This window comes from Protopterus annectens, chromosome 12.part0 (assembly GCF_019279795.1).
Source record: "Protopterus annectens isolate FY-2018-M chromosome 12.part0, PAN1.0, whole genome shotgun sequence".
In the NCBI taxonomy this organism is placed as follows: domain Eukaryota; kingdom Metazoa; phylum Chordata; order Ceratodontiformes; family Protopteridae; genus Protopterus; species Protopterus annectens.
Genome location: NC_056746.1, coordinates 1,122,013,351 through 1,122,030,856, shown reverse-complemented (window position 1 = coordinate 1,122,030,856; position 17,506 = coordinate 1,122,013,351). Strand labels below are relative to the sequence as shown.

The window sequence follows — 17,506 nt, the reverse complement described above, 5'->3', positions numbered from 1 at the left end:
GGATACTCCTGCAAATCTTCCGCAGAAGACTCAGAAGCCTCTGAACACTGTTCAAAACTATCAAACTCAGGTTCCACCCTAGGCCTCTTATCAGGAGGGGGCATAGAACCTCTAATCATAGTAATCAAATCTTCTGCCATTTTAAGCATATGTTTCTTAGGCACAGAACCAGAAGTGCTAGGAGAAGCCCCCACTGAAGCTAAACTTGGCCTACCTCTCAAAGAAGTTTTGGCAACAGAAGGAGAGGCTCTAACTACCTTGGGAAGAGGGAAGAACAGTTACGGGAGAAGCCCCTCAGCCTGGCCTACCTCCTGAGAAGGCACATCCTGTAACAGAAAAGTCTCTGCCTGAGACTCCAAAGAAACTCCTGGCAAAACCTCTGGCTCCACTGAGCCTTCTAAAGAACCGACGTCCGGGACTGCGGTTCATCAACCCTAGGCTTCACTGTTTTGTCCTTGCGCTTCTTGGGCGAAGCGGGAGCATCCGGCGGCATTTTATAATTACAGCGCTTCCCAAACACTAACCTGGCACAGTCTAACCGTCTCTTAATAGTGCGTTTGTTAAACCTAGCACAAGAGCGGCATCCAACAACGTCGTGCTCAGGCCCTAAACAAGGTATACACAAGGTATGGTAATCCCTATGAGGTATCTGTTTCCCACAAGAAATACAGTTATTCACTTTTCTGACATCCGGTTAAATACTGAGGCAAGAAAAAAAAAAATGTTCCCCAACGAGTACTTAGCCAACTCGATTCGGTCTGAAACTCCGACTTGAAATATTTCAAACGCCAACTTTCGCAAAACTGCTTCTGCATCGGACCATGCGGCAAAAGACTGAGGATATGGCGCCGGTCATGCGCATTAGTACCCTGGCGTACTGGCGTCAGTCTGACGCCCTGACCGGCGTCATATACTCTGGTATTCGGGCCGACTGGACAGCGGACTACCCCAATAGTTAGGACTGCAGCAATGTGGAATGAAGAACATCCACCAGAACCACTAGAGCAAGTGACTTAAACCTTAGCACGGATATAAATAGGACGTGCTGGAGGGATAGATTTATCACCCAGAGACTCCCCATGCTGTGGAATAAAATCCCGGTCCATGTGAGGCAGAGCACCTCGCTGGCTCTGTTCAAGAGAAATCTTGACCGGTGGATGGGAGATTGTAGGTTTACCCCGGGAATCATCTCTGTGTCACTGCTGGACAGAGGCACAACAAACTAATGGGCACATTATTTCTAACATAAGGGGTGGCGGAAGCCACATAACTTTGGGCTAGGCTTATAAATGCCTTAGGGCAGATAGCCTAGTATAAACCTATGAACCTATGAACCTGGTATGAAAGGAAACAAAAAGCTGATCTGATTTCCTAATAGTCTTACTCTTATCCCTATAGAATCTGAGTTGACTATGCACATCTAACGTGTGCAGAACCTTCTCACTAGCAGATTGTGGAGAAGGGAAAAAAAGTGGGCAAATTAAGAAACTTATTAAGGGACATCTCATTTACCACCTTGGACATAAAAGAAAGATCAGTACACAAGAACACCTTGTCCTTATGAAACACCAAAAAAGGACGCAAGACATAAGGGCTTAAAGCTCAAGACACCCATCTGGCAGAAGTAAGAGCTATCGAAAGTACAGTCTTCTAAGAGCAATTTTGCAAGGAAGCTGAAGCAGCAGGCTGAAAAGGAGCTTGAGTCACTTTCCCAAAACAAAATTACGATCCTAGGGACAAGGAACAGGCTTCCTAGGATGCCCAATATGAAGGACACCTTTAAGGAATTGTTTAGCTTCAAATCTAGAAGCTGAAGGAGGAGATAAAGGCAGACAAGCAGAGATAGCTGATAAGTGGACCTTAACAGAAGAGCCAACCCAGCATTGAGCAATTCACACAAATAAGAAAGAACCAAAAGAACATCCACAGAAAGTGGATCCAGGATGCAACAGAGACACAAAAAGTACAGTTGTGTACACTTACCATATGTAGATGTTCGAGTGCATTCACTGTTTTATCTGCTTGCAGGTAGCCCTCAGTCGGCCTGATTAACAAAGTCTTGGGTCCTGTGTCAGTTGCTGTCTCTTCTTCAGTTATGTCAAGTCGTCCAGGGGTATAAAACATGCAGCCAACGTCATTACATCAGTTTTTCTTGCCCCAGATGTCAGATGCCCCCCTAATGGGAAGCAATTAAATCTATAAATATACAAGGTTATACCTCAAACAAAAAAGCAAACACACCAAAAAACTTTTAAGCATTGAAAAGGAGAGATGAGGTATAGCCAAATGAAGTCAGGGGGCTGGAGGGAGGGTAACCAGGACTGCAACAGTGAATACACTCGAACATCTACATTTATGGTAAGTGTACACAACTGTACTATGTTCTTTGTGTTTCACTGTTGCAGTCATTACATTTGGGTAGATTCCCATAGCTAAGGATGGGAGGAGGAATTTAGATAGCATTAGAACCAGCTATAAGGCCCTGCAAAACTGCAGTGGCAAAGCCAGCTCTGGATTTAGAGAAAATTGGCAAATGATAATGCTTGGTGAAAGTATGTACAGAACTCCAGGTAGCAGCTTCTAGGATGTCCCTGGTAGGTACGCCTCTGAGAAAGGCTGTAGCGGTAGATGTAGCCCTGGTTGAGTGGGATCTGATCCCCTTTGGGACTGGTTTTCCATGGTGCTTACAGCAGAAGTGAATGCAATGGCCTATCCATTTGGAGATAGTTCGCTTTGAAACAGCCTTCCCCTCTGTCCCTGCAGCAAATGCCATCAGTTGTTCAGATTTCCTTTGAGGTTTAGACCTGTCCAAGTAGAATCTAAGTTGTCTGTGCACATCTAAGGAGTGCAGTATCCATTTCCCTTTGTTCTGTGGATTAGGAAAGAAGGTAGGCAAATGAACGGACTGATTAAAGGCCACACTGGATACCACCTTTGGCATAAAAGAGGGATTGGTCCTGAGGGACACCCTGTCCACATGAAAGATGATGAAAGGCTCCACTGCCATAAGGGCCTGTAATTCAGATACCCTTCTTGCTGAAGTGATGGCTGAAAGGGAAGCTGTTTTCCAAGAAAGGAATTTTAAATCTGCAGTAGCAGCTGGCTCAAAAGGAGGAAGGGTGAGCTTCTCCAATACAAAGTTAAGGTCCCAGGCTGGAGTTGGAGCTCTCCTGGGTGGTCTTAAATTTTTGGCCCCTCTGAGGAAATGCTTGAGCAGTGGAAGAGAGAAGAGGGGAGGTTCTGTGTTATAATGAGCTGAAATGGCTGAGGCGTGAATTTTTACTGAGGAAAAAGACAGGCCCTTGTGAAGCATCTCAGTTAAGTATTGTAAAATCTGAGGTAAATTGGGCACTGCTGTGCTCATCCCTTGAGATTGGTTCCAGGCACAGGATCTTTTCCATTTTCCAGCATAAGATTTTCTAATGCTAGGCCTCCTTGCCTCTAAAATGACATCCATCACTGGTTTACTGAGGGATGGTAAAGGAGAGCTTAGGTAATTAGCCAGGCTGTTAGGTTCAGTGTTTGAAGCTGAGGGTGCAGAATCTGGTTCTCCTGCTGAGACAGCAGGGTAGGAGTCTGAGGCAGCTGCCATGGGGCCAACAGTGAAACACTGCGCAGGATGGGGTACCAGTGTTGGCATGGCCAGGCTGGTGCAATCAAAATCATCCTTGGTTTATCTTGTTTGATCTTTAGTAGTACTTTGGAGAGCAGAGGCAGTGGAGGAAAGGCATAAACTGATAGGTTTTTCCAGCTAAAGGACACAGCATCCACTTTCCAAGCTTGTCTGTGGGGAGTCCTTGCACAAAATTTTTCCAATTGATAGTTCTGGGGGGAGGCAAACAGGTCTATATCTGGGCTCTCCCATTTGCTTGTCAACATGTTGAAAATCCTTGGTTCCAGTTTCCACTCGTGTGGGTCCGTGAGGGTTCTGCTTAGTCCATCTGCCAGTGTATTTAGTTTTCCTGGCAGGAATTGAGCTTGTAGATGTATTTGGTAGCTCAAGGCTGTGTTCCACAATGCCATGGCTAGTCTGCAGAGGAGGTAAGAATGTGTACCCCCCCTGCTTGTTTATGTACCACATAACAGTGGTGTTGTCTGTCTTTACCATTAATTGTCTTGGAAGAATGTGGTTCTTGAAGGCTGTCAGAGCATTCTGTACAGTGAACATTTCTTTATGATTGATGTGAAGGTGCATTTGAATTGGGTTCCATTTGCCCTGAATGCACTTCCCTGCCAGGTGCGCCCCCCGCCGTCATGCATAGTCTGATGCGTCTGTTAGAGTTTGGGCGGCAGGGGGTAGTGTGAATGGTAGTCCCTTGTTGTGGTGGCAGGCCTCTGCCCACCAAAGGAACTCTAGATGTAGACAAGTATTGATAGGAATCATTGCTTCTAGATCCTGAGAATGTTGACACCATAGGCTTTTTAGATACTATTGTAGTTTCCTCAAATGCAGTCTTGCATATGGAATTAGAAGAATGCAGAAGGCCATGAACCCCAAGGCTTATAGTATTTGCCTTGCAGATAGCAGAGTTTTTGTGACCACTTGTTTGAAGTAGGTTGTCAAGTGAATTGGTTTCTCTGGCATGAGGAAAGCCATCTGGGAAGTTGTATTCAAGCTTGCTCCCAGGAATATAATTTGCTGACAGGGTACCAGGTGGGATTTCTTTTCATTTATGGTGTACCCCAAGACAAGTTAACACCCTCTGTACAAAAGCCAGATGATTCAAAAGTATGTCCTGGTTTTCTGCCTGAATTAGACAATCGTCCAGGTATTGGTATATTTGAATATTTCTTTGCCTGCAAAATGCAATGACTGGAGCTATGCATTTTGTGAATACCCTGGGCATAGTAGATAAGCCAAAGGGCAGTGCTGAGAACTGATAGTGTGTGTAGCCTGCTTTGAAGCGTAGGTATCTTCTGCAAGATTCCATGATTGGGATGTGCAGGTATGCTTCCTTTAAATTTAGTCTTGCTAACCAGGCATCTTTGCTTAGCATAGGAAGCAACTGGTGAAGATTCAGCATCTTGAATTTTGGAATCACCAAAAAGGTGTTTAGAGTAGGCAGTTCCAGGATAGGATGCCATGAATTGTCTTTTCTGGGTACCAGGAAAAATCTCGAGTAGAAACCTTGTCCCTTTTTCTCTTCTGGTATCAATTGAATAGCCCCTATGCTTGAGACAGAGAGAGAGAGAGTACTTGCTTTTGGGCCTCTGCCCACTCATTTGGAGGTAGATCCGGCCAACTGCTTGGAGTTGGTGACGTGTGGTAGTGAAATCTGTATCCTTGGGACACTATATTTAAAACCCATTTGTCCTGGGAGTTCTTTGCATGAAGTGCAATCTTTCCCCCCAAAGGGGCATTCAGTTGAGAAGGGCTTGGAAGTTTTAAAAAGAAGTCATTGAGACAGTTTACCATGGGGGGAGTTCTATTACTCCCAAATTTGGAAGTGGAGGCCCCCCACTGCTTAGTCCTGTGCATCCCCTGGGACCGAAGCCTGGGTGCTCTGCTGGATCTGGGTTTAGACTGAGAAGGTCTGGAAGAGGCAGGAAAGGACCAGTTCTTAGAAGGCCAATGCCTACTAAATATTGGAGGTTGTACTTGTAAAAAGTCTTTAACAGTTTGCATAGATTTAGCTTTTCCCCCCATCTTTTTAAGAACTTCTTCTGCCTTGTTGCCAAACAGGTGGCCCTGATTTAAGGCAGCATCCAATAATTTCGCTTTAACATGATCTAGCAAGGATTGCTCCTTAAGCCAAGCATGCCTTCTAAGTACAGACCCAGTTACTGCAGCCCTGCAAGATGCCTCTGGTGAATCAAAACTACATTGCAATGTACGTTTACCAACTTGTTCAGCAGAATGCATAAAATCCTGTAAATCCTTATGTTCAGCACAATCAGGAGTCAACATCATTTTCTGTTTAAGCAATCCAATAATATGCGGCTGATACTTCAACATATGAAACTGGCAATTCAAGGCCCTAATGGCCAAAGCTGCAGAAGTGTATACCTTCTTACCCAATCTATCTAGAGCCCTGGAGTTTCTATCAGAAAAGGTAGGATTTTTGGCAGTAGTAGCTTTAATGCCCTTGGGTCCCTGTGAAATGGTTTCAGGATCCACAGTAGGATTTTTGAAAAGGAACTTGTGAGAGTCAGGAACCTGGTAATATCTATCAGGTTTTATGGAAGCAAGAGGTAAAGAGTCGGGGGCCATGCTAGATTCCGAAAAAGGCATCATTAACAATAACCTAAGCCTCTTTTTAGAATCAGAGAAATCCTGACTTTCCCAACGAAAAAGCTCCCTGTGTATGCAAGGTTTCACCAAAAGAGAAATCCTCTTGGGGGGAAGCAGAGGGAATAGAGTCCTCAGCATCAGAATCCTCATAGGTAGATAAGGGTAAATCCTGGTCATCAGAGGAAACAGAAATTTGAGAATCCTGGTCAGAAGTATCATAAGCAAACTCAGTCCTAGGTCTCTTAGTGGGGGAAGGTTGGCTTCCCCTGATTAAAGTAATAAGGTCTTCAGTCATTCTTATAATTTATTTTTTAGGCATAGAGGTCTGACCATGCGGTCTGGGCGTCAGTTTTCTAGGCATGGTTAGAGTTTTAGGCCTTGAAAAAGAAGATGGCGCCGGTTTAATATGCAAGTCAGTAGGCCTGAATACACCCTCAGAAGCCGGCGCCTGCACAGTGGCTCCGGACCCATCCAAGGTAGAGACATCCGCAGGTTCTACAGTTGAAGCATCTCGTGGCATACCAGACTCCGAATGGGTCTCAGTAGAGGCCTGCAAATCTGAAGTAGCGGGTGTCAGGGGCTGCAAAAGCACCTCACTGAGTACCAGTGAACTGGGCGGCCTGTCTCTGTCTTTATCTTTGCGTTTCTTCGGAATGTCAGTAGTCGGATGGCTTACCGAAGACATAGGATAATTGAACCAAGCACCAAAAAATTTAGAAGCGCAAATATACCGACGATGGACAGTTTGTGGTTTAAATAAGGCACAAAACCGACAGCAAGGTACGTCGTGGTCAGGGCCTAAGCAAGGAATACATTACGAATGAAAATCTTTATGAGGTATTTGCTTTCCACAAGAAATGCAATTATTTACTTTTACTGACATCAATTTAGAGCGAGAAAAAGTTTCCACGACAGGGTACTTAGCTTTTAGTTGAAGACTTCGGTTCTGAAACTCGAAAACGAAAATTTCAGGAGTCGGCCGCCCAGCACTTGCGAACTGCTTCTGCTTCGGGCACCGCACGGCAAGAAAGACTGATGTAATGACGTCGGCTGCATATTTTATACCCCTGACGACCTGACGTCACAGAAGAAGAGACAGTAACTGACGCAGGACCCAAGACTTTGTTAATCAGGCTGACCGAGGGCTACCTGCAAGCAGATAACCCAAATGTTATGACTGCAACAGTGAAACACGAAGAAAATCAGTAAGCATCTTCCATTTGGATAAGTAGGATTTCCTAGTATTGGGTTTCCTGGCCTCCTGCAGGACCCTAAGCATGTCCTCAGAAAAAAAAGTGTCTATGTGGAATAAAAATCCTATCACCCACAGAGTCAGCTGAAGAGTGGACAGGTGGGGTTGAATGAAAGATCCCTCATCTTCTGCGAGCAGGTCCACCATATGAGGTTACTTGTGATGACTGCCCTTGGCTAAATGCAGAAGAGGGAACCAATGTTGTCTCAGCCAAAAGGGAGTCATCAACAGGATTTTGGGTGCATCCTGTTGAATTTTGAACAGGACTTTTGGAATGAGGGGAAGGGGAGGTAAAACATAAATAAACATCCCCTTCCAAGAAAGACGGTATCCACCTTCCACACCAGAGGACCTGGCAATCTGGCACAACATAGAGGAAGCTGTCTGTTCAGAGGGGAGGCACATGGATGTACTTGAGGAGTACCCCACTGGTAGACAATGTCCAGAAACACATCCCTGTGAAGCATCCATTCTTGGAATTGAGTTAATTACCTGCTAAGAGTGTCTGCCACGATGTTTTGACCTGAGGGAAAGCAAACTGCTTGAACAGTCACTTGATACTGGACAGCAAGATCCCATACCCGGAGTGCCAACCGGCAAAGAAGATAAGATCTTGTTTCTCCGTTTGTTTACATACCACATCACTGTGGTACTGTCTTTAAATACCTTGGTAGGTCCTGGAGAGAAAGGAGGATGAAAAGCCCGAAGAGCCAGCAGAAGGGCTCTCATCTCAAGACACTAATGTGCTCCTTTCTGTTGAAGAGGAGACCAGATTCCCTGCACCTTCATGGAGCCAAAAAACTACTCCCCATCCCATGTCCGAAGCATCTGTGAACAGCTCCTGAGAGGGAATAGGGGGATGAAAAGGGAGCCCTGGATAAAAAGACAACTGTTGCATCCACCAGTGAAGTTCCTTCTCAAAACAAGGTAGAAGAGGAACTACAAATTCTAGACCTTCTCAAGACAAGGTAGAAGAGGAATTACAAATTCTAGAGGATGTGCATGTAGAAGCCAAACTGACTTCAGGAACCACTAAAACTTCCTCATGTGGAGTTTGGCCAGAGGGAGCATTGGGATGGTGGATGCCATGAATCCCAGAAACTCCCTGGTTGTAATGGAGGCCAAAGGACAAAGAGTTTGAAAGAAGGAAATGAGAGTTAAGGCCTTGGGAGGAGACAGGGATACCAGCATGGGCACCATCTGAATCCTGCAACCCAGAAAAACATAATCCTGAGAGAGAGTCAGAGAAGACTTTTTGAAGTTTACTGTGAACCCCAGGCTCCAAAGAAAAGAAATGGTAAAATGAAGATTTTGCAACAGGATCTCCAGACAGGATGCTTAAAACAGGAGGTTGTCCAAGTAAAGAAATACTTGGATCTCCTGAAGCCTGCAAAAAGCAACCACAGGAGCGGGATATTTGATGAATACCCTTGGGGCAGTGGAAAGGTCAAAAGGTGAGACAGAGAATTGAAAGTGCCAACAAGCAACAGAGAAATGCAAAAACTTCCTGAAAAGGGGATAGATTGGAATATGAAGATAAGCATCCTTGAGATCCAGAGACACCATGTAAGCCTGAGGAAGCAAAAGAGGGAACAAAATCTGAAGAGACAACATTCATAAAGTGGGCACCTTCAGAAAAATGTGTAGATGACAGAGGTCTAGAGCTGGTCTCCAAGCACCCTCTTTCTGGGTACTAGATGCATCCTGGAGTAAAACCCTCTTCCCCCTTTGGGACACAGGCATTTCTTGAATAGTGCCCAGAGTCAAAATGTCCCAAAGCACTTCTGGGAAAAAAGAGAGTTGTTCCCAAGGAGACTGAGGAATACCCATAAAAGGAGGAAGGGATTTCCACACCATGAAATACCCCTGGCGAATAATGGACAGAACCTTGGAATCATGAGTAATCTGTAGCCAAACAGGAAGAGAGAAAGAGAAACGTGACTGAGATGAAATGGATAGTCAGACAGCACCTGGCTTATCTGGAAAGGAAGACTTCTAAGCCCCTGAAGTCTGAGTAGCCTTAGCAGGAAGAGCCTGCTTGCCACCCTTTTTGCAAACAAAGGCTGGCTTACTGGGGTAGTTTCTCTGAAATTCAGGAACAGGAGAAATAAACATATGTTTGAGTTCCTGTAGAGCCTTCCCCTTATCCTGAAGGGACAAACAAATCAGCAGCCGCTTCCCCAAACAAGTGTTTATCATCAAGAGGGGCATCCATCAACTTAGCCTTGATATCATCAGGCAATGGTTAAAGCCAAAGCCAAGAATACCTCCTCATCACTGACCCAAAAGCAGCACTCTAGAAGAAGCATCTGCTGCATCATAACTACACTTGATGGAATGACAAGCCACCTGTGAGGAAGTCCCTAACAGGGAAACAGCAAAAGTTTTACTCTCAGTCTGGAAGATCAGAAATAACCTGAAAAGCCTGAGATAACAGAACCAACATACACCTGGACATAATGGTCTGATAATTAATACCCTAAAAGACAAAGTAGCCAAGATGTAAACCTTCTTACCTGGCCTTTTCATGGTTCTGCTGTCTTTATCACAAGGCAGTAACTTAGGCAAAGGAAGCAATTGAGAGGGATTTTCTCAGGCTACAGACACCACAGAGAGGTCAGCAGCAGGGCACTTGTACAAAAAGTTAAAGTCTTCGGGCACCCTACAAAACCTATCTGGTTTCTTGGGAGCAGGGGGCTGAGAATCAGAAGCTTTAGAGGCAATGGAAAATGCAGCCAACAGAGCAGCCAAAACAGGAGAAACAGCAGAAGCTTTAGGAGATTCCATCTGCAGCAACTCATAGTACCGCTTATGGATCTCAGAGACATTAGCACAATCCCATTTAAAAAACTCCATCATCCTGGAGATCATCTCCTCAAAAAGAAAACTCTTCAAAGGGACTGTCAGGACTGGTAGATTCCTGTTCTTCTGACCCATAGTCCAAATGTGAAGGAATTTGAAAAGAGTAAGCAAAGGATCCCTCATCAGAGTCCATCTCCTCCTCAGAGAAATCCTGTTCCCTGGGTCTTTTAAGTGGAGTAGAGGCCAAGGGGGAGCTGGAACAGAAACCCCTGAGGAGGTAGTAATGCCATCAAAGTAGTAACCAAACCATGAGTGAAGGCCTGCCACTCATGGTGTATCCTTAGGGGCAGGAGAAACGTGTTTAGTTTTTTTGTTTTTTCTTTAACGGGATATCTGCCTTATAAAACTTTGAAAGCTCTAATCCCAGCACTGCATTCAATAATAGCAGTATGAACTTCTTCTCCGACTAAATCCTAAGGAACACTCCTAGACCCCTCAGAAATCAACTGTGGTTCCCCTGAACGTCCGAAACAGAAGTCTGCAAAGCCTCCTCTGACATTGTTTAAAGTCGGATGCCTGCCAGCCTCCAACGTGGTCACAGCAGAAGAATCCAACAACAAAGCCGGGCGAATCCCCGGGCAATCACTCATCTTGGGAGAAATGTCCGGTGGAGACTGAATAGTGGAAGATTCCACCCTAGGCTTCTTAGCATTCTTCTTCTCTGATGGCTGTCCCTCTGACCTGGAATTTCCCTTTTTAGTATCTTTCATGAGAAGTTTAAGTCACTGTTTCTTAAAATACAGTGCCAAAGAAAAAAGTCTACTACACAATGTTTTAGGTACAAAAGCCTGACAGATAGAACAGTATGCATGGTCGTGAGAGGTGCCAAGGCAAAACAGACACTGTTCGTGGTGGTTCTTATGGGGAATCTGTATCTCCCACACTGGCATTTACCCTTCTTGCATGATGTGAAACCAGAAAAGCAAACAAAAAAGACAAGTAAAAACTAAACCCCAACAGGGCACTTATCTACAACGACTCAGAAACCAGTAAAGGAAAGCAGGCGCACAGACTAATGATCAAGCGATGTTGTTCAGACTGGTGGTAAAGTTGTTCCGAGGATGGTACACATCCAGACATCACCTTTATGTCCTAAGCTATGCAAGTAGTATATGTGTGATGTACTGCATACCTTAAAGCAACCTAAGGCTTTGGTATACTGGGCCTGACGTCAGGCTGCCTTAGGCAAATAATCCATAATGTAATGAATACTGCAACAGTAATATGGGAGGAAATATTAATGTACAGGGAGAGTTCAAAAAAAAAAAACAAGTGTGCCTATTCATGGCACAAAGTCTGACTGCCATGTCCAAAAATTTTCTTCCACTTTTCTGTTCACTAGCTGTGGCTTCAAATCAACCAAAGCAGAAAAGTGCAACTACAAGACCTCTAAAAAAGTTAACTTACTTTTTAGCATGCTAATGTTTGCATTTTTCTGCTATGGTTCTGGTTGTTTTAAGCTGCAGGTAGCTAGCAGAAAAACAGAGCAGTTACCAGGAGCTATACTAGCTGAGACAGACAAGCACGCAGACATCTACACAACACTGTAACTTACTTTATTGTGGTTGAAATCTGCTCCTAGTCTGTCTCATAGCATTGAACCATCAAGGAGAAACAAGGTATTGATGTGTAAAATAATTTGTGGCAGTTTTTAAGTACATGCCACAGTTTCTCTGTGCCTCTGCATCTGTGTGTCTGAGTTTGTGTGCAATTGTAGGAGTCTGTATGCATGTGTGCATTTAGCAAACTTTAGGAATTATCAGTCAAGTATTATATATAAAACTTGATTTAAATTATTTCCTCTAAAATATATATATATATCCTACACGATTTAAATTATTTCCTCCAAAAATATATATATCTTACACCAACCTTCAAACAAAGTATAGGAACAATACTACATAAAAACATTAGAAATATTGTATATATCAATATTAAAACAATAGTCAATTTTCTAACTGAATTCTGGGTGGGCATTACAGGGAACTAGGAAAGGGGAGAAGTGGCAGACTCTCTCAGCAGTAGGGTATGTAGACATCTATTATTTTCCTGCAATGCCCATCATGTTGGCCATCACTGATTGCTTAGGTTTTATTCTGACTTGATGTGCTTATAAACTCACAACAGACTGGAAAAACACCTCCACACATTAATGTAGTACAGATGCAGGTAATCTGCCCACAAATAATGGATGCAAACTAAACAAAAAATGCATAAACTAGGGTGCCTAAGGAGATGAAATGCATTTCCAAAGATAGCATGTCATACAGCTTTAACCATTTTTCATCATATTGAAAACACAAACTTCAAAACTTTTATGGTGGTTAATACACTAGTACACAATAAGTGGCTGTGCAAAACAGGAATCCTTGTACACTTCTCACCCTATCCTATCAAATTATTCTTGGTTACCTTCACTGTAGAGAAACAGGGGCATAAGGCCTAGGAACATCAGTGGCTGGAGGTGATACATTGTATCAACTGGATTCTGTAGTCCTGCAAAATAAATAATTTATCAGTGACAGTAAAGAGATTACTGCAAAATTAAACAAATGTAACCTTCATAGGGAACCCTGCTCAATTTTATTACAGATATTACACATTTTCTACAAAAATTATATCATGCAACCATCATCACTACATGTAAAATGCAGCAAAAATACAGTGAATGAATTCTGATTTATTGGGAATATTTTAGTAATAATGGAAACAACACAAAACTGTAAAATGTCTCAAGCCATTTTCACACAGTCAGATGTTCCCACAATGCTTATAACAAACACCAAACAATGTACATGAAAGAGGAGAGTAAAATACAATGAATATAAATAGAATTAATATAAATAAGGCAAATAATGAGCATGTTATTAAAAAAATCTGTCACCTTGTCAGTCCATAATGTGGTTGAAATTAACATTTTGAACTCCTTGCGATGCTGAATCAATTACATAGAAATTCTTCCAGCTCTCAGGTTTTACTACTGCACTTGTAAATAATTATTCCAGCTCTCAGGTTTTACTACTGCAGATGTAAATAATTATTTCCATCTCTTAAGCAATATGTGCTACAAAATTCCTCATAAGAGGACTTCCAAGATGGCTGCACACTGATCAATAGTATGACTTCAGCTCTACCAGTGTAAAAACAGAAACTAAGAAAAAGGAGTGCCATTGAAAATGTTTTGGTAAAATGCAGTTACAAGCTAGTAAATACATTGCCCAGAGACCAGCAAAAAAAAAAAAATGTGGAAAACCTGAAAGAAAATCAACCAGAAAAGTGAAAAGAAAACACCATCGGAGAAGGGTTCTGCAGCTGTTCAGCAAAAGCAGTTCAAGTGTCAGCTTTGGTTCAAGAGATGGCTTCCAGTAATGTAGAGGAAAAAATAAAATCAAATGTATTCACAGGTGATTAAAATAAATGAAACATTGAAGGAATATATCAATTCAATCAACAGCTGTCTGGAAAAAAAATATAAAGCAGCTTTAACTAGCCTTACAGATAAATTGATAAAACTGCAAAATCAGAGGCTAAAATGAAAAAAAAGCTGGCTGAATATGATGTTTCGCAAGAATAAATGTTAAAAAAAATATAGACGGGTTAGAAGACACTGTGCATAGGGGAAAACTTTTAGTTATGTACTTACCATAACTTTAGATGTTTGGGATCCATCTCGCCTACATTCAATACTGATGGGCTCGGAGCCGATCCCTCGGCTCCGACTCGGCCTTATGCTATAGGCGAGGCCTCTTATTGGCTGAGCTATTTCTTATCCCAGGATGCACCACCACTAATCCCCCAGATCTTGTTTGTCCGCATTCATGCACACATGCACAACTTGTTTATATAACATTGTTAGATGTTTCAAGATAAAACAACAGGATTAGGACCTTCTGATATCCTCTGATCTCCAAGGAAGGGGAAGGAGGGTGGGTTATTAGGAATGTAGATGGATCCCAAACATCTAAAGTTATGGTAAGTACATAACTAAAAGATGTTATGTGATCCTATCTGCCTACATTCAATACTGATGGGACAGCGTCCCTAGCACCTAAATCCTGGGTGGCTCATTGGAAAACACTCCTGAGCACTGTGGAACCAAATGAAGCTCGTCCTCTAGATGCCACATCCAATTTGTAGTGGGAAATGAAAGTGTCCGGGGAAGACCATGTAGCCGCAGCACAAATGTCACTAATGACAAGCTTAGAATGAAATGCTACCGAAGTAGCCATAGCCCTTGTAGAATGAGCTTTGACAGAGGTGGTAAGCTCTTTATTAGAATAAGAATAAGCTTGAGTAATACAGTCCCTGACCCATTTGGCAACAGTGACCTTTGTGACGGCTTTGCCCAATTTATTGTCCGCAAAGGATACAAACAACTGATCTGTTTTCCTTGTTTGTTTGGTCCTATCTAAATAAAAATGCAACTGCCTGTGGACATCTAATGTGTGGAATATGAATTCCGCTTTGTTAGAATACTTCGGAAAGAAGACTGGAAGTTCTAATGATTGTTGTAGGCAGAAACTGGAACAAACTTTAGGGACAAAAGATGGATTTGGCCTGAGAGATACCCTGTCTTTGTGAAAAACCAAGTACGGAGGTTTTACAGACAAAGCTTGAAGCTCTGAAACCCTTCTGGCAGAAGTAATCGCCACCAGAAAGGCAGTCTTCCACGATAGAAATTTTAAATCACATGTCACTGCGGTTGAAGGGGAAGGAAGTTAAGGCGTAACACCACATGAGATCCCATGGAGGAGCAGGATGAGAAATCGGAGGTCTTAAAAGCAGCACCTTTCAAGAAGGTCTTACACAATCTGTTGCTCATTAAAGGTGGGTTTATAGATTCATGAAAATTGGAAATAGCTGCCAATTGAACCTTGATGGTAGAGACTGAAGAGCCTTGATTGAAAAGGGAAGTTAGAAATTTCAGTACTTCTGAAACAGGAATAGTGATGGGATCCAGGCCCCGGAGTTGAGCCCAAACAGCAAATCTTTTCCATTTGCTAGAATACAATTTCTTTGTAGCAGACTTGTGGGCCGAAGATAAAATGTGTACAACTTCTGGATCCAATGTATGACTCCTGACTATAGTCGGAAGAGGAGGAGCCAAGCCGTCAATTTTAAGCTGTGTAGGCACTGGTGGAATAGTCCCGACTGATGCACCAATAGGTCTGGGATCTGATCCAGGAACCATGGACCTTCAGAGCATATTTCGAAGATAGGGAACCATACTTGGAGGCCAGTAAGGAGCAACTAAGATCATTTTGCTCCCCAAGAGATGCCTTTTGGATCACCCTGGGAAGGAGAGGAACTGGAGGAAGGCATAAAGCAAGCCGGTGGGCCACGGGGGGCTAGTGCGTCCATAGGGCTCTTCCCGGAGCGGGGTGAGGAGAAGAACTTTTGCACGCATTCAGCGGAGTCGCTAAGAGGTGCAACACGGAACTCCCCATTTGCTGAAAATCTGATTTGCAACTGTAATGTTCAGAGACCATTCGTGTGGAGAGGATAGTTCTGCTCAGTCTGTCGGCTATCACATTGGACTTGCCCGGGATATGAGTCACCACTAGAAAGCGTTTGGTCGACACTGCCCATTCCCAAACTCTCATGGCCTCTCTGCAAAGGTGATAGGATCTGGTCCCTCCTGTTTGTTCAGGTACCAGACCACTGACATGTTGTCGGAGTGAACGGCAATTACGCCCTGAGGGAGGTAATCGTGAAGGGCTTGAAGGGACAGAAGCACCGCCCTCATTTCTAGGATGTTGATATGAAGTAGGGTCCGAATGCCATTTGCCTTGGACTGACCTGCCCAGGAATGCCCCCACCCCATCTGGGAGGCGTCCGTGGTCAAAGTGGCCACAGGAGGAGGTGGAACAAAGGGTCGTCCCTGATCCAGATTGGAGGGCACCAGCCACCAGCGAAGGTCCCGTTTGCAGGTTTCCGTGATCCATATGAGGTGACTGAGAGGGAGTTCCTGAAAGGACCACTGAGCTGAAAGAAGCCACTGGAGGATTCTCATGTGCAATCTTGCTAGGGGAACTAGAAGAACCGTGGCGGACATGGATCCCAATAGCTGCAGAACCATTCTGGCTGGGGCTTTGGATCTGGGAAGTAAGGCTCGAACTTGAGCCTGTATGGTTTGTATCCTGTCTGTAGGTAGATAGACCCGCATTCGGTTTGAGTCTATCTCTACTCCGATGAATCTTATGCGTTGAGATGGCAGCAACACAGACTTTGGCCAATTGAAGGTGATTCCAAGGGAATTGCCCAGTGATATCGTGGCTTGTAGGCTCCACAATAGTAGATGCTTGGAGGTGGCAGTTAGGAGCCAGTCGTCTAGATACGGAAACACCTGGAATCCTAGACTTCTCAGGTGAGCAGTCACTACCGCCAAACATTTGGTGAACACCCTGGGGGCTGTCGTGAGACCAAAATGCAGCGCACGGAACTGAAAATGACTGCCTCCTAGGCTGAAGCGCAGATGTCTCCTGGGCGCTTGATGTACCAAGATATGGTAATAAGCGTCCTTGAGATCTATGGAGCACATCCAAACACCTTTCTCCAGCAATGGGAGAATGGTTTGTAGGGTGACCATTGAACTTGGACTTTTACTGAGCGGTTTAGAATACTGAGATCCAAAATGGGCCTCAAGTCCCGGTCTTTTGGCACCAAAAAGAATCTTGAGTAAGTCCCTAATCCGATCTGGTCTGCGGGGACCGGTTGGATGACTCCCTTTTGCAGCAGCTTTGAAACTTCTGAGGCTGCAGTTTCCCGTTGACTGGGTGGCGGGTCCGGGATTTTTTTGGACTGAAGTGGGGAGTGAGAGAAAGGGATGGCATAACCTCCGGCGATAATTCGAAGCACCCATCGGTCCTGAGTGATACCTTCCCAGGTTTTTAGGTGCCTCGAAAAATGACCCACGACTGGCTCCGGAGCTGCACAGTCGGGCAATCCCTCAGGGACTGTGAAAGGCTGAAGAGCCACGAAAGGACTCGCGGTCTCCAGTGTTGCGAGGGCCTCTGCCGCCTCTGGGACGGCGTCTTCCAGAAGAGTTTCCCCCTCCCCTGCCTCTGGAAGGGGGATCGTCCTGCTGTGAGGGTAAGACTTCTGAGATCTCTGAACCACATCTTCCCTCCTCTTTTAGCCTTGGGGTAAGGCCAAAGGGA

The 17,506-nt window shown here is 44.2% G+C and overlaps 1 protein-coding gene across 1 annotated transcript in view; it reads right to left on the bottom strand.

Moving 5' to 3' along the window:
• The window catches only part of SLC35C2 (solute carrier family 35 member C2), a 412,193-nt gene that overhangs the window by 124,466 nt on the left and 270,221 nt on the right, over positions 1–17,506 (bottom strand). Inside the window, exon 6 of the mRNA XM_044090136.1 lies at positions 12,759–12,842. Coding sequence (XP_043946071.1) covers positions 12,759–12,842 — 84 coding nt within the window. The remainder of the gene's footprint in view (positions 1–12,758; positions 12,843–17,506) is intronic.